Source organism: Aquarana catesbeiana, linkage group LG05, assembly GCF_042186555.1.
Source record: "Aquarana catesbeiana isolate 2022-GZ linkage group LG05, ASM4218655v1, whole genome shotgun sequence".
NCBI classification, from domain to species: domain Eukaryota; kingdom Metazoa; phylum Chordata; class Amphibia; order Anura; family Ranidae; genus Aquarana; species Aquarana catesbeiana.
In genome coordinates this window covers 644145590-644163350 of record NC_133328.1, presented here as the reverse complement: position 1 = coordinate 644163350, position 17761 = coordinate 644145590, and the positions used below count along the sequence as shown (strand labels likewise).

General features: G+C 49.6%; 1 protein-coding gene across 4 annotated transcripts in view; it reads left to right on the top strand.

Moving 5' to 3' along the window:
- Positions 1 to 9337, top strand: part of SETD2 (SET domain containing 2, histone lysine methyltransferase) — a 131827-nt gene extending 122490 nt beyond the window's left edge. For all 4 annotated transcript variants that reach the window (XM_073632469.1, XM_073632467.1, XM_073632466.1 and 1 more), the window contains 3 exons: positions 2262 to 2342; positions 5684 to 5785; positions 8681 to 9337. In XM_073632469.1, the coding sequence (XP_073488570.1) occupies positions 2262 to 2342; positions 5684 to 5785; positions 8681 to 8842 (345 nt within the window). In that variant the 3' untranslated portion in view covers positions 8843 to 9337. The remainder of the gene's footprint in view (positions 1 to 2261; positions 2343 to 5683; positions 5786 to 8680) is intronic.
- Positions 9338 to 17761: the final 8424 nt, after the last annotated feature.

Below are 17761 nucleotides of genomic sequence, written 5' to 3'. Positions count from 1 at the left end.
CCCTAAGTGAAAATGTCCAAATTGGGCCCAATTAGCCATTTTCCCTACCTGGTGTCATGTGACCCATTAGTGTTACAAGGTCTCAGGTGTGAATGGGGAGCAGGTGTGTTTAAATTTGGTGTTATCGCTCTCACTCTCTCATACTGGTCACTGGAAGTTCAACATGGCACCTCATGGCAAAGAACTCTCTGAGGATCTGAAAAAAAGAATTGTTGCTCTACATAAAGATGGTCTAGGCTATAAGAAGATTGCCAAGACCCTGAAACTGAGCTGCAGCACAGTGGGCAAGACCATACAGCAGTATAACAGGACAGGTTCCACTCAGAACAGGCCTCGCCATGGTCCACCAAAGAAGTTGAGGTCATGTGCTCAGCGTCATATCCAGAGGTTGTCTATGGGAAATAGACGTATGAGTGCTGCCAGCATTGCTGCAGAGGTTGTAGGGGTGGGAGGGTCAGCCTGTCAGTGATCAGACCATACGCCGCACACTGCATCAAATTGGTCTGCATGGCTGTCGTCCCAGAAGGAAAATGATGCACAAGAAAGCCCGCAAACAGTTTGCTGAAGACAAGCAGACTAAGGACATGGATTACTGGAACCATGTCCTGTGGTCTGATGAGACCAAGATAAACGTATTTGGTTCAGATGGTGACAAGCGTGTGTGGGGGCAACCAGGTGAGGAGGACAAAGACAAGTGTGTCTTGTCTACAGTCAAGCATGGTGGTGGGGTTGTCATGGTCTGGGGCTCCTTGAGTGCTGCCGGCACTGAGGGGCTACAGATCATTGAGGGAACCATGAATGCCAACATGTACTGTGACATACTGAAGCAGAGCATGATACCCTCCCTTCAGAGATTGGGCCGCAGGGCAGTATTCCAACATAACGACCCCAAACACACCTCCAAGACCAACACTGCCTTGCTGAAGAAGCTGAGGGTAAAGGTGATGGACTGGCCAAGCATGTCTCCAGACCTAAACCCTATTGAGCATCTGTGGGACATCCTCAAATGGAAGGTGGAGGAGTACAAGGTCTCTAACATCCACCAGCTCTGTGATGTCATCATGGAGGAGGGGAAGAGGACTCCAGTGACAACCTGTGAAGCTCTGGTGACCTCCATGACCAAGAGGGTTAAGGCAGTGCTGGAAAATAATGGCGGCCACACAAAATATTGACACTTTTGGCCCAATTTGAAGATTTTCACTTAGGGGTGTACTCACTTTTGTTGCCAGCGGTTTAGACATTAATGGCTGTGTGTTGAGGTATTTTGAGGGGACAGCAAATTTACACTGTTATACAAGCTGTACACTCACTACTTTACATTGTAGCAAAGTGTCATTTCTTCAGTGTTGTCACATGAAAAGATAGAAGAAAAGATTTATAAAGATGTGAGGGGTGTACTCACTTTTGTGAGATACTGTACGTGTCTATGTGAAGTTCATCCCTCGTCTGGTATTCAGTATCATTGACATTCTTGGGCCTCCTGGCTGCCCCCCCATTGTGAGTCCTCGTCCTGGGGACAGCTGAGGCTCCTTCACCCCCCACTGATCCCCTCCAATAAATCTCCTCCGTTAGCACACTGCTCCCTATACATCTCCCAGGTATCTGTGTGCATCCCGCCGTTCAGGAATCTGGATGGATACAGCAGCTGGAGGAAGCATGCCGCCCATAAAGGACGCAGGAATCCATATTGTCCCTCGCTGTCCATTTAGCCATCTGCTACAGGGGATCGAGTTAAAGACAAAAGCGTTCCTACAAGAGAGTTCTTATTTACGTAAAGGACCAGTAAAGCTTCTAATAGATTTCACAGACACTCTAGAACCCCCCCCCCCCTTCATGACCAGGCCAGCACTGCGCTACTTTAACTGGTAATTGCGAGGTCATGCAGCGCTGTACCCAAATAAAATTCATATCTTTTTATCATACAAGTAGAGCTTTCTTTTGGTAGTTGATCAACACCTGTGTTTTTTGTTTTTTTTTGTTTTTTTTTTTTTTGTTTTTTGTTTTTTTACAACGTAGCTGCGGTAGCCAGTTACGTTGTATGTCATTTGTAGAGTCATTTTTATACATTGTTGCAATTGTTTTTCTAGGTCTAGTTGAGGGGGGGCAATGAGGCTTTCAATGGTCACGCTTTAGTTATGTGGTTTTTGTCTTAACATTGTATCTTCCAGAGTATGAAAACTTTTTGTACATTCCTGATGTTTGTCAGATATTTATTTGTCTTTCATAATCGGTGACCGTTGTACATGGTGTTTATTTTTCAGTCTTCCAAAAAGGCTAAAACTGCTGAAGCGGACACATCGAGTGAGCTGGCCAAGAAGAGCAAAGAGGTCTTCAGGAAGGAGGTAGGTACACCATGCCGCATCCAGTCCAGACACCTTCCCATCCTATCATCGTAGGGGGCTCCTTCAGCTTCTTTTTATCAATGTACCAAAATCATTGTAACCTTTGAAGAGCAGAGTACTGGGTTTGCCTGTTCCTGGGTTTGCCTGTTCCTGGGTTTGCCTGTTCCTGGGTTTGCCTGTTCCTGGGTTTGCCTGTTCCTGGGTTTGCCTGTTCCTGGGTTTGCCTGTTCCTGGGTTTGCCTGTTCCTGGGTTTGCCTGTTCCTGGGTTTGCCTGTTCCTGGCATCGCCTGTTCCTGGCATCGCCTGTTCCTGGCATCGCCTGTTCCTGGCATCGCCTGTTCCTGGGTTCGCCTGTTCCTGGGTTCGCCTGTTCCTGGGTTCGCCTGTTCCTGGGTTCGCCTGTTCCTGGGTTCGCCTGTTCCTGGGTTCGCCTGTTCCTGGGTTCGCCTGTTCCTGGGTTCGCCTGTTCCTGGGTTCGCCTGTTCCCGGGATCGCCTGTTCCCGGGATCGCCTGTTCCCGGGATCGCCTGTTCCCGGGATCGCCTGTTCCCGGGATCGCCTGTTCAGCTGCATTCACACTACAGCGTTTTGAATCGTGGGCAGATTTGCCACGAATCTGCCCGCAATTTGAAAGCGCTGATGTGTGAATGACAAATCGCGGGACTCGCATTTGAGATGCCATTCATTTGAATGACGCCTCAAATCGCGGTGCAGGAAACGTGTCGCCCAAAAAAAGTTACTGGGGGTTTACCTGATACAGAGGTTTACTTTGTTTACTCGTTACTGGTTTTACCAGATACTGGGTTTACCTGTTAAGGCATTGGCATTGTTCCTGATTTTTACAGAACCGGGTCATAGATGATCTTTTTTCCTGCATGTCACTCAAAATTGTAGGTGTGGCAGAACTGAGCGTACTCGCTGTGTACACCGTACCATAGGGCACAGTCATTGCACCAAAAAAAAAAAAAACAAATTCTAACGGGTCATGAGTGTACAACAGAAATACAAAAAAAAAACCTCCCCAGGCCAACATCTAACCCAGTTCAGCTTTCCCTCCAGTATACATACCCCCCCCTCCCCCCCCCCCCCCAAAAAAAAAAAAAAACAGAAAAAATACAGCTTCCCCCAATATATATTCCAGAATTATAGATCTATACATTTCTATGCCCCCTTTCCCCTCACTAGTATTGTACTTTTTACCCCCAGTACAGATATCCTCCTCCACCAGTACATCTCCGCCCAGAACAGATTTCTTACCGCTCACTGGTACAGCTTTCCCAGTACAGATTCCTCTGAGAGCTTCTTCCCCTTCAGTACAACACCGCCCAGTACAGATCCCCCCCCCCCAGTACAAATCACGCCCCCACCACCAATGCAGCTATCCCCCACCCCCCCCATGGAACTTTTCCCCAACCCTATTCTCCGCCACCCCTATTCCCCCCCCCCCCCTTTACAGCTCTTCGCCACTCTTATCCCCCCCCCGGGGCTCTTCCCCCTAACCCTATTCTCCCCCCCCCCACACTCTCTGCCACCCCTATCCCCCCACACTCTCTGCCACCCCTATCCCCCCCACACTCTCTGCCACCCCTATCCCCCCCCCCACACTCTCTGCCACCCCTATCCCCCCCCCCACACTCTCTGCCACCCCTATCCCCCCCCCCACACTCTCTGCCACCCCTATCCCCCCCCACACTCTTTGCCACCCCTATCCCCCCCCCCCCACAACTCTCCTCCCCTCCCCCCCCCCCTTTACAGCTCTCCTCCTACCCTGTTCTCATCAAGTCACCAGACCAGGCAGTTTAGAGTGAGGTTTGTTAGATGAAGTCACAGGGGTAAGAGAGCGCTGCATCAAATGATGGGTGTGGCCAAACTGTATTAAAGCGGTAGTAAACCCGCTGTCTTTTTTTTTTTTTTTCCTACACCTGTAAGGGAAAAGGCATAATGAGCTAGTATGCACCGCATACTAGCTCATTATGAGATACTTACCTTAGAATGAGGCGCTGACATCTCACCCGGTCCACGCCGAGGGAGCTGACATTTCCCCTCGGCTTGTCTTCCGGGTATTGCGGCTCCGGCGCTGTGAGTGGCCGGAGCCGCGATGTCGTCACTCCCGCGCTTGCGCGCGGGAGACTTTTTTTTCCGGCAAAGTCCGGCGCATGCCGGGCTTTCAGCCGAGAATTCACTGTGCACATGCTCCGCTGCAGTCAGCGGCTCATTGCGAGGGGAATATCTCCTAAACCGTACAGGTTTAGGTGATATTTTTTTTTACCTACAGGTAAGCCTTATTATAGGCCTTATTATAGGCTTACCTGTAGGTAAAAGTTTAAAAAAAAAGTATACAACCACTTTAACAGTGAGAGGATCTCAAAGGGGCATTGTAATGTGCTACGTGCAGAGTTCAGGAATGTGTTGTGTACAGAGTGCAGGCTCTAGGAGTATGTTATGTACAGAGTTCAGGAATTCGCTACCTACAGAGGGGCAGGGTTCGGGAGTGGGCTACGCGCAGAGGGGCGGGGTTCAGGAGTGGGCTACGCGCAGAGGGGCGGGTTTCGGGAGTGGGCTACGTGCAGAGGGGCGGGGTTCGGGAGTGGGCTACGCGCAGAGGGGCGGGGTTCGGGAGTGGGCTACGCGCAGAGGGGCAGGGTTCGGGCGTGGGCTACGCGCAGAGGGGCAGGGTTCGGGAGTGGGCTACGCGCAGAGGGGCAGGGTTCGGGAGTGGGCTGCGCGCAGAGGGGCAGGGTTCGGGCGTGGGCTACGCGCAGAGGGGCAGGGTTCGGGAGTGGGCTACGCGCAGAGGGGCAGGGTTCGGGAGTGGGCTGCGCGCAGAGGGGCAGGGTTCGGGCGTGGGCTACGCGCAGAGGGGCAGGGTTCGGGCGTGCACTACGCGCAGAGGGGCAGGGTTCGGGCGTGGGCTACGCGCAGAGGGGCAGGGTTCGGGCGTGGGCTACGCGCAGAGGGGCAGGGTTCGGGAGTGGGCTACGCGCAGAGGGGCAGGGTTCGGGAGTGGGCTACGCGCAGAGGGGCAGGGTTCAGGAGTGGGCTACGCGCAGAGGGGCAGGGTTCGGGAGTGGGCTACGCGCAGAGGGGCAGGGTTCGGGCGTGGGCTACGCGCAGAGGGGCAGGGTTCGGGCGTGGGCTACGCGCAGAGGGGCAGGGTTCGGGAGTGGGCCCTGTGTGTGTGTGTGTGTGCATGCATGTATGTGAGATAGGGACCCTAGATTGTAAGCTCCTTGAGGATAGACTGATGTGTATGTACAGTATGTAAAGTATTGTGTGATTTGTCCCTCCTATATAAATGACTGGAATAAATGATACATTTGTTGTCTTCTCTCCTGCGTAGATGTCGCAGTTCATTGTGCAGTGCCTGAACCCGTACAGGAAGCCGGATTGTAAGACTGGCCGGATTAACAACACCGAGGACTTCAAGCACCTCGCTCGCAAGGTTAGAACATTTGTTCCATGGGCGAACGATCTGCTTACAGCTACAACACCGCAGATGATCGACCTTTAGCATCTGCTCCAGTTGAAATTGCTGTTTTGTTTTTTGTTAATGTAATTTGCCACACAAAATGAATGGTTTTAGATCAAAGTGCTGCACACCCCATGCTGGTGATTCTGTTCTGTAGAACTTGCATATCTTGCCATGTGGTCAGCAAATTGCACAGCACAATGCTTCTGCTGGAGGTGACCATGGCTTCACTGTCACTGTCGGTGGCAGCACGTCATTTCCCTGCTGAAATCAATGTATATGAGACCAATAAGGGAAACATTGGGGGGGGGGGGGGGGGGGTTTGCTGATGGGTTCACAAAAACCTGGAATCGTTCCTGATTTCTGCATAGGCAAGGAGTCTAATGTCATAACCCGCTTCCAGAACTTCACACCAACACTGAATAGGTAAAAGATTTTGGACATCTGGTGGTCACACTTATAGCTGGACGTTCTATTCCAAAAGTATGGATATTATATGTTATGGCAGGGGTCTCCAAACGTTCTAAACAAAGGGCCAGTCTACTGTCCTTCAGACTTTAGAGGGGTCGGACTGTGGCCAGTGGGAGTAGAAAATGTCATATCTTTGGTGTCAGTGGGAGGAATTGTGCTCCATTGTTATCAATGGAATTATGCCCCATCAATGGTGTCCGTGGGAGGAATAGTGCCCCATCGTTGAATTCAGTGAAAGGAATAGGGCCCCTTCGTTGGTGTCAGTTGAAGGAATACTGCTCCATCATTGGCATCAGTGGAAGGCATTGTGCCCCATCGTTGGCGTCAGCGGAAGGCTTTGTGCCCCATTGTTGGCGGAAGGCTTTGTGCCCTGTTGTTGGTGGAAGGCTTTGTGCCCCGTTGTTGGCGGAAGGCGTTGTGCCCCGTTGTTGGCGGAAGGCGTTGTGCCCCGTTGTTGGCGGAAGGCGTTGTGCCCCGTTGTTGGCGGAAGGCGTTGTGCCCCATCGTTGGCGTCGGTGGAAGGCATTGTGCCCCATCGTTGGCGGAAGGCATTGTGCCCCATCGTTGGCGTCGGTGGAAGGCATTGTGGCCCATCATCGGCGGAAGGCATTGTTCCCCATCGTTGGCGTCGGCGAAAGGCATTGTGCCCCATCCACCTGGCCTACATGTTTGTGTTCCAACTCATCCCAGATGTGTTCCGTAGGGTGGGTTCTGTGCAGGGCACTTACAATCCTGGACTCTCCCAGCATGTTTGCGTTTTTTTACTGTGGAAGGAAGCTGGAGCACCCTTTGCCAACACGATGTTGGTGAGGCAAGAGACTCACAAGCAGGTTATGACAAGAGACTCACCTGCCTATGACAAAATAAGGAATGATGGTCATATTTACACAGCCTGTTCTGAGGTTTTGGTGAGCCTATCTCTCAGCAATCTTCTGCAATGTCTTGTCCGGACACAAGGAGAGGTGATTCTCCTGTAGATTCACTATTGGGAGATGAAGCCAAAACCCAAGAATAGCACCACACATAATGACCTGCTCAGCACAGGCACTATTCGGAGATCTCCTTGCATTTTCTCAATGAATGCAAAGCATTCTCTAATTGGAGGAGGTGGAGAGGCGGGGCGGTGACTCCACACTCTCCACCTTGTCCATTCAGAGAATGCTTTGCATCCATTGAGAAAATGCAAAGAGATCTCTGAATGGTGCCCGTCCCGAGTGGGTGACGTCCATGTTTGCAGGGCAGCCGGAAGCTTGTGGAGATCTCTGTAGTAGTGGTGTCTGCTTCAGTGATTTGCAGCTTCAAGGCAGGGGAAATTAAAATGTAAGGAGGTCCGGTTGCTAAAACTTTCTTACAGCTGAGGTCCGACTTTCTCTTTAATAAAACATAAAAGTAGGCCAGTCACATCCACGTTCCAAGTAAAAAAAAAAAAATAGAACGACAGGTGTCCCCATTAGGGTGCCCCGTTGTATCGGGTGTCCCCATTAGGGTGCCCCGTTGTATCGGGTGTCCCCATTAGGGTGCCCCGTTGTATCGGGTGTCCCCATTAGGGTGCCCCGTTGTATCGGGTGTCCCCATTAGGGTGCCCCGTTGCATCGGGTGCTCCCCACCAGGGTGCTTCGTTGCATCGGGTGCTCCCCACCAGGGTGCTTCGTTGCATCGGGTGCTCCCCACCAGGGTGCTTCGTTGCATCGGGTGCTCCCCACCAGGGTGCCCCGTTGCATCGGGTGCTCCCCACCAGGGAGCCCCTTTGCACTGGGTGCTCCCCACCAGGGTGCCCCGTTGCATCGGGTGCTCCCCACCAAGGTGCCCCTTTCCAAGGGGTGCTCCCCACCAGGGTGCCCCGTTGCATTGGGTTCTCCCCACCAGGGTGCCCCGTTGCATTGGGTTCTCCCCACCAGGGTGCCCCGTTGCATCGGGTTTCCCCATCAGAATGCTCCTTTGCATCGGGTGCCCCGTTGCATCAGGGTGCCCCGTTGCATCGGGTGCTCCCCACCAGGGTGCCCCCATAAATTATTAGAGTCTATTACAGCCTGGCAGATGGGGCGAGAGCTGGAAGGAGAAGAGTGTTGCAGGGGTGGGGCACAGACATGACGACATTGGTTGCTATGATGCCGGCGGTCCTAGCAACCAATAACTTAGTGAGGATCCAGCGCAGCAGAATGGTGGGCTGACGGTCCGGACTGGACTGTGGTCCACCATTTAGTGAAGGATGTTCTAGATTGTATCCCACAGGTATGGTATATACAGAGTTGGTCCAAGCTGGAACAATGTAACTATGTATAAATATATCCGTACCTGGAATTCTTCTTTTAATTTCTGGGGTAGCATACAGCCAATCAGAATCTGTATTTTTCAGTACACTGTGCAGTAATTTATCCCTCCCGCCTCTCCCAACAGCTGACGCACGGCGTCATGAACAAGGAGCTGAAGTACTGCAAGAACCCGGAGGATCTGGACTGCAACGAGAACGTCAAACACAAAACCAAGGAGTACATCAAGAAGTACATGCAGAAGTTCGGCTCGGTCTACAAACCCAAAGAGGACGTGGAGATGGAATAGCTGCCGCTCTGCCGTCCTTTACCCAGCGACTGAGCATTAACGCCCGCGACAAGCGAGGAGATCGCTCGCACAACGTACCGACCCAACCCGGGGGCGGACGCCGTAATACTTTATTGGACCCGAGTACTAAATTTCCCATAACCCTCGGACTGCAGAAGCGGCGACGAGCGCAAGCTCCACGGACAGTTTCTGAAATCGCGCTTCCTCGCTCGCCTCTCTTGTCATGTCGACATGCGTTTTTCCTGTACAGCGCAATAAATTGTGGAAGTCCCCATTTTTTTTTTTTTGATTATGACCCTCCCCCTACCCCTCCTCCACCCGTACAGACGTGTATTATATTTTAACAGATGTGAATATAATGTTATATATTTTTGTTTCATCATCCTTCACCTGCAGTCAGGCGTTCTTTTTTTTTTTGTTTGTTTGTTTTTTTTCCTTTTCATTGAGTGCTGTTTGGTTAACCATGATGAATTTTCATACTGTAAATATCCAAAACGACTCACAGCTAATTGTGTTTATCTAGATATTTGGGTATTTTTTTATAATTATTGCTGTTTTTTGCCATTTCTGCTTTTTTTTTTTTTTTTTTTTTTCCCCGCCCATTGGCAGCTTTGTGCATTGCTGGTTTCAGTTTTTTTTTTTTGTTTTTATTTTACCGCTTATTATCGTTTTACTTCAAAATTTTTACAGAATTTTTTATGTATAAAAGAAAAAAAAAGAGAATAAAATACGATTTGCCTACAGAGAAATTGGGAGGATCGCGGCAAATAACTGTTGGTATTTTTTTTGGTTCTGTATTTTTCTATTTTCGATGGCAAAAGATGTAAGATGTGTACATGACCCTTTTAATGTACATCTCCTCTGCCCCTGCTGTTGTATGGTTAAAAAAAAAAAAAAAAAAAAAAAGTTGAATATATTTATGGAGTCCGCAGTGTAACTTCATTGTGCGGAGTCCCGTATTGTGACTGACTCGAAGAGTATGAGAAGGGGTGGGGTCAGAGGTCGGCCGGTGCCGGGTGATTTATATGGCAGCAAAAATTCTGGAAGGCCAATAATGTGTTTTGTTTTTTTAGATTTACACAGGAAAAAGAGTCTCGAATTATGGCAGGAAAATCAATTGAGGCTGAGGGCTCTCGGGACCTGGGGGGCATTGTGGACTGCTATGGGAGCTGGGAGGCACTATTAGCAGTTGGGGCACTATGGAGAGCTGGTGGTTTTAACAGTAGGTCGGGGATGGGGGTGGGAGTTTGAGGGCTCTCAGGGGGCACAATGGGAGCTGGGAGGCACTCTAGGACACTATATTGGCAGTTGGGGCACTATGGAGAGCTGGTGGTTTTAACCAGATGGGGGGGGGGGTGCCTGGGGGCATAGTGGACCACTATGGGAGCTAGGAAGCACTGTGGGAAACCATTGGAGGTTGGGGCAGTATGGAGAGCTGTGGTTTTAACAGCGGGTCAGGGTTGGAGGGGCAGTGTGGGAGGCTGAGGGCTCTCAGGGGGCATTGTGGGCCACTATGGAAGCTGGGAGGGAGGCACTGTAGGACACTATTGGCAGTTGGGGCACTATGGAGAGCTGGTGGTTTTAACAGCAGGTTGGGGATGGGGGGGCAGTGTGGGAGCTTGAGGGCTCTCAGGGGGCACAATGGGAGCTGGAAGGCACTGCAGGACACTCTTGGCAGTTGGGGCACTATGGAGAGCTGGTGGTTTTACCCAGATGGGGAGGGGGGCCTGGGGGCATAGTGGACTACTATGGGAGCTGGGAAGCACTGTGGGACACCATTGGAGGTTGGGGCACTATGGAGAGCTGGTGGTTTTACCCAGATGGGGGGGGGGGGGGGCCTGGGGGCATAGTGGACTACTATGGGAGCTGGGAAGCACTGTGGGACACCATTGGAGGTTGGGGCACTATGGAGAGCTGGTGGTTTTAACAGCAGGTCGGGGTTGGAGAGGCAGTGTGGGAGGCTGAGGGCTCTCAGGGGGCATTGTGGGCCACTATGGAAGCTGGGAGGGAGGCACTGTAGGGCACTATTGGCAGTTGGGGCACTATGGAGAGCTGGTGGTTTTAACAGCAGGTTGGGGATGGGGGGGCAGTGTGGGAGCTTGAGGGCTCTCAGGGGGCACAATGGGAGCTGGAAGGCACCGTAGGACACTCTTGGCAGTTGGGGCACTATGGAGAGCTGGTGGTTTTACCCAGATGGGGGGGGGGGGGCCTGGGGGCATAGTGGACTACTATGGGAGCTGGGAAGCACTGTGGGACACCATTGGAGGTTGGGGCACTATGGAGAGCTGGTAGTTTTAACCAGATGGGGGGGCGGCAGCTACAGGCTAAGTGACGTACCCCTTGGGCGCCACTCCCACGACTACAGAACACAACGGATTGCGGTTGCCGGTACCCAGACAATTTTATTGCTTGGGGAATCATGATCTTTATGCGATCACATGATCATAATGTAAACAAAGCTGTTATGCATTAATTCATTCATAACAGCTGTGTTTCCTGTCCTGTGATTGGCCCACAGCTATCACATGGTACCTGGGTGTCAGAAACCATGAACCAGACCAAGACAGGAGTACAGTAAAATCACACTTGTTTATTAATAAAAAGAAATAGGTAAATTGAGTAAGCGTAGTCAAAGGATAGCCAGAGTCCTGTAACCGGATCGGGTAGTCGGCCAGGCCAGAAGTCAGGGATCCAAGTAGAGAATAAGGAGCCAGAAGGGATGTCAGCAAAGCCAGTCTTTAAACGGGAACGCAGGAGATGGTTTCTTGTGATGTGACCAAGGCGAAGGCAGGAATGAAGTGAGCTGGAGATCTTTAAGTAGGCGGGACTGAGGAGCAGATCCACAACAGCTGGTTAAATGTGGAGAGAGGTAGGAGCTGGCAATTAGGTGACAGCTGAGAGAAGGAAGGGCTGAGCCAGCCCTGACACTGGGCCAATTACAGCATCCTGTACCATGTGATTAGCTGTAGCCAATCGCAGATCACTGGTATTTCATGCTACAGTCTAAGTGACATACCCCTTTGCGCGCCGCTCTCACAACCACAGGACACAGCGGATTGCGGTTGCTGGTACCTAGCCACTTTCATTTGCCAGGGGGATCACAGGAAAAGAGTCTGGAATTATGGCAGGAAAATCAGTTGCCGTCCGCCCACAGTATATGTAGCAGCTGCAGGCTAAGTAATGTACCCCTTGCATGCTGCTCCCACAGTGGATTGCAGGAGCTGATACCCAGCCGCTTTAATTGGCTGGGGAATCGTGATCGCTATGCGATCACGTGATCACAATGTCAACAAAGTTGTTTTGAATTAATAACGGCTGTTTCCTGTCCTGTGATTGGCCCGCAGCTATCACATGGTCACTCTGGTCCGCCCGCACCTGGAGTATGCTGTCCAGTTCTGGGCACCAGTCCTCAGGAGGGACGTACTGGAAATGGAGCGAGTACAAAGAAGGGCAACAAAGCTAATAAAGGGTCTGGAGGATCTTAGTTATGAGGAAAGGTTGTGAGCACTGAACTTATTCTCTCTGGAGAAGAGACGCTTGAGAGGGGATATGATTTCAATTTACAAATACTGTACTGGTGACCCCACAATAGGGAGAAAACTTTTTCGCAGAAGAGAGTTTAATAAGACTCGTGGCCACTCATTACAATTAGAAGAAAAGAGGTTTAACCTTAAACTACGTAGAGCGGCAAGGATGTGGAATTCCCTTCCACAGGCGGTGGTCTCAGCGGGGAGCATCGATAGCTTCAAGAAACTATTAGATAATCACCTGAATGACCGCAATATACAGGGATATGTAATGTAATACTGACACATAATCACACACATAGGTTGGACTTGATGGACTTGTGTCTTTTTTCAACCTCACCTACTATGTAACTATGTAACATGGTACCAGGGCCGATCACAGCACCCTGTACCATGTGACTGGCTGTAGCCAATCACAGATCACTAGTCATCAAAGCTACAGGCTAAGGGACGTACCCCTTGCACGCCGCTCTCGTGGCTATAGCAGATTGTGGTTGTTGGTACTCTGCCACTTTCATTGGCTGAGGAATCATGTGATGGCTATGCCATCACATGATCGTAATTTCAAAAAAAATGTTTTGAATTTAATTCATTCAGAGCAGCTGTACTTTCTATGCCGTGATTGGCCCACAGCTATCACATGGTACCTGGGCCAATCACAGCACCTTGTACCACATGATATACTGTAGCCAATCACAGATCACAACTGTAATGAATGTAACCCATTCATGACAGTTGAAAACATTGCTGTTACAATCTTTGTTACAGCAATCAAAGGGTTAGAACAAGAGGTTACATGCATGTCGAGATCCAAACCACAAATTGTAGGAAATTATGCTGCCGGTATAATTACCACATCACATGCATACCTAAAGCACAAAAAAAACCAAATAAAGGAAAAGGACTTTACTGGTACCAAGGGAGGACACACTTTGTTAAAATTCAAATAGCTTTATTTACAAAATACTAGAAATCACAATATAAAAATTGGGGGGGGGATTGTCATATATTGCCCCATTGTACAGTTACATTTTCTAAAGAAAAGTGAGTATTGCAAACTGTTTACATCTATCTTCGTGACAAGCACATAGATGTGTCGACGTGTTTCGCAAAATTGCTTCCTCGGGATCTTTCACGTGCTTTGAGGAGGAGCATCCTGGCTAAAGAACCTATATCAGACATAACCTGTGATTAATTAATTGTAAGATTGTGGTATGTTATGGCTAATATATGTTTCTTTAGCCGGGTTGCTCTTCCTTTAAAGCATGTGAAGGGTCCTGAGGAAGCAATTTTACGAAACGCGTCAACCTAGCAATGTACTTGTCAAGAAAATATATGTAAACGACTTGTAATACACCTTTTTTTTCTTTGGAAGAGTTAACGGAATTATGTGTGACACCACAATTTTAATGTTTTGTAAATAAAGCTATTTGTTTTTTAATGAAGTGTGTCTCATTGGTACCAGTAAAGTCCCTTTTTTTTTTTTTTTTTTTTTTTGTGGGTTAAGATCCAAATCACCTCTCATCACAACAAGAGCTCCCGGATCTGCTAGATCAGTGGTTCTTAACCTTAGTCCTCAAGTAACCCCAACGGGCCATGTTTTCAGGTTTTCTTTTACTTTGCACAGCTGCTTTAAATCAATATCAATGCCCTGGTATTGAGAAGAGCCATTTTATCTAAGGGACGTTCCCAAAACATGGCCCGTTGGGGGATATTTGAGGAATGAGGTTGAGAATCACTGTCCTAGATAGTAAGGGCTCATAGGTACCTTGATGTTGTCTAATAGTGTCGGTCTCAGGAGACCTGCCCATGGAATGGTCCTGTAATGGGGGAGGAACCATCTGTTCCGGGAAACCGGAATGTAGCCCAGGAGACATTCCTCAAAGACAGGATCTTTCTGAATATGGGAAGAGTAGTTCTTGCCAGCCCCTGAACAGGAGGACTGGTGCGTTGGGCCAGGTAATGATCCTGGGACTGATCCTGCACTGTAGGAGGAATCATCTGTTCCAGGAATCCAGAATGTAGCCTAGAAGACATTCTCCAAAGACCAAATCTTTCCAAACATTGGAAGAGCAGTACTTACCAGCCCCCGCACGGGAGGACTGGTGCATTGGGCCAGGTAATGATCCTGGGCTGTTGGAGTAGCCATCTGTTCCAAGAATCCAGATTGTAGCCCAGGAGACATTCTTTAAAGATAGGATCTTTCTGGCCATGGGAAGAGTAGTTCTTACCAGCTCCAGAATGGGAAGACTGGTGCATTGGGCCAGGTAATACAATGTAGGAGGAACCATCTGTTTTGGGAACCTGGAATGTAGCCCAGGAGACATTCCTCAAAGACAGGATCTTTCCAAACATGGTAAGAGTAGTCCCTACCAGCCCCAGCACGGGAGGACTGGTGCATTGAGCCAGGGAATGATCCTGCAATGTAGGAGGAACCATCTGTTATGGGAATCCAGAATGTAACCCAGGAGACCAGTATTCTCCAAAAGGCAGGATCTTTCCAAACATGGGAAGAGTAGTACTTACCAGCCCCGAAACGGGAGGACTGGTACATTGGGCCGGGTATTGATCCTGTGATGTAGGAGGAACCATCTGTTCTGTGAATTCGGAATGTAGCTCAAAGGACATTCTTCAAAGACAGGATCTTTCCAAACATAAGAAGAGTAGTTCTTTACAGCACCAGAATTGAAGGACTGGTGCGTCGGCCTACGTTCTACCTGATTTTCAGATGTAAGCAAATTAGCCACAACAGCAGAGAGAAGGGCTAAGTTAGTCCAAGTAGAGATTATAGAGCAGGGGGTGCCTTAAAGAGGGAGGACTCTCAAATCCACTGCAACAGCAGAGAAGCGAGTAACTCCCTGACCAAGGGAAATGGGTATTAGGGCTGAACTTTTTTTGAGACCAGGGCCCAGTAAATTCTTCCAAAACCTTCCATGTCCCAAAAGTATCAAATAAAGTTTATACTCCAAAAAAAAAAAAGATGCGAATGCAAAACATGTATTGAAATGCTGAAAGACTCTGGATGTCAGTGTGAGGATGGAAGAAGGTAGGAGACTCTACATAAGACTTGGTGGCCCTGTTGGGGATGAGGTTTCTGGAGAAAACTGGGAGGCACTGTGGGACACTATTGGAGGTTGGGGCACTATGGAGGGCTGGAGGTTCTACAGCAGGCCAGGAATTTGGGGGGACAGTGTGGGAGGCTAAAGGTTCTCATCACTGCGCTAACAGGAGAAGAGAGCGGAGTGATGGAGAGATGAGCTTATCACTGGACTGGTAGGAGAAGAGAGCAGAATGACGGAGAAATTAGATCATCACTGTGCTGATAGGAGAAAGAGCGGAGTGAGTGAGAGATGAGCTCATCACTGCGCTGATAGGAGAAGAGAGCAGAGTGATGGAGAGATGAGATCATCACTGTGCTGCTAGGAGGAGAGAGCAGAGTGACGGAGAGATGAGCTCATCACTGCACTGATAGGAGGAGAGAGTGGAGTGATGGAGAGATGAGATCATCACTGTGCTGCTAGGAGGAGAGAGCAGAGTGGCGGAGAGCTGAGATCATCATTGCACTGATAGGAGGAGAGAGTGGAGTGACGGAGAGATGAGCTCATCACTGTGCTGGTAGGAGAAGAGAGCAGAGTGATGGAGAGATGAGATCATTACTGCGCTGGTAGGAGAAGAGAGCGGAGTGACGGAGAGATGAGATCATCACTGTGCTGATAGGAGAAGAGAGCGGAGTGACTGAGAGATGAGATCATCACTGCCCTGGTAGGAGAAGAGAGCAGAGTGACAGAGAGATGAGATCATCACTGTGCTGATAGGAGAAGAGAGCGGAGTGACTGAGAGATGAGATCATCACTGTGCTGATAGGAGAAGAGAGCGGAGTGACGGAGAGATGAGATCATCACTGTGCTGATAGGAAAAGAGAGCGGAGTGACTGAGAGATGAGATCATCACTGTGCTGATAGGAGAAGAGAGTGGAGTGACTGAGAGATGAGATCATCACTGTGCTGATAGGAGAAGAGAGTGGAGTGACTGAGAGATGAGATCATCACTGTGCTGATAGGAGAAGAGAGCAGAGTGACGGAGAGATGAGATCATCACTGCCCTGGTAGGAGAAGAGAGCAGAGTGACGGAGAGATGAGATCATCACTGCCCTGGTAGGAGAAGAGAGCAGAGTGACGGAGAGATGAGATCATCACTGCGCTGGTAGGAGAAGAGAGCGGAGTGACAGAGAGATGAGATCATCACTGTGCTGATAGGAGAAGAGAGCGGAGTGACTGAGAGATGAGATCATCACTGCCCTGGTAGGAGAAGAGAGCAGAGTGACAGAGAGATGAGATCATCACTGTGCTGATAGGAGAAGAGAGCAGAGTGACAGATAGATGAGATCATCACTGTGCTGGTAGGAGAAGAGAGCAGAGTGACGGAGAGATGAGATTATCTCTGCCCTGGTAGGAGAAGAGAGCAGAGTGATGGAGAGATGAGCTTATCACTGCGCTGATAGAAGAAGAGAGCGGAGTGAGTGAGAGATGAGATCATCATTGGGTTGATGGGAGAAGAGAGCGGAGTAAGTGAGAGATGAGCTCATCACTGCATTGATAGGAGAAGAGAGAGGAGTGACGGAGAGATTAGCTCATTGGTCTGCTGGTTCTCCTTTCACTGTCCAATCACCAGGTTTGGTTGGGGTCAGGACAACCTGGGCTCAGAGGAAGTGGCTTGAATATTGCCTGCCGTCAGACTGAGCACATCTAGTGAGAGAGAAAAAAAGAACTGCTGAATTGAAGGTAAATATTGCAGCCAAAGCTGGAGTTTTTGTTTTACCTTTTACAAGGCTGATCATTTTTATCTTGTTATTTTTTTTGGAAGGAGTTCCACTTTAAGGCTCCAATCCTCCAGGAAGTTTTGGCCGGAGCTTCATTTTAGGAAGACGACGCTCTTTGAACATGGTGATGTCACCGTCCTGCGGTGTAGTTGGTGGTCTCTGCCACCAGGGGGTGATAGGAGGTTGAGTTTCGATCTAGGCCCGCCATAGTTAGTATTCCAGTAACCCAATCCCGGCGCTGAGGATGTGCCAGAAATTCTGCAGTAATTATACGGACCGTCCCGGCTAATCCCTTAATCCCGGGACATTAGGAATGTGTATTCTAGGAAAGTAACGCTAAAATAGGACCCACCGCCGCCGCAGCCTCCCCTCCCCCACACAATGGATGGAGTTTGTGAATGGGGCCCTCCATCGCCTGTCCACCGGAAAAAGAGGACTTAGATGTGCAGCAGTTCACCAACTGGAAACAATGTTTCCTAAGAGTGTTACTGTGTCTGTGATATTGTATCACATGACTGTGGGGGAGGGGACATTAGAGTGTAAGCTCCTCTGGTCCAGAGACTGATGTGACTG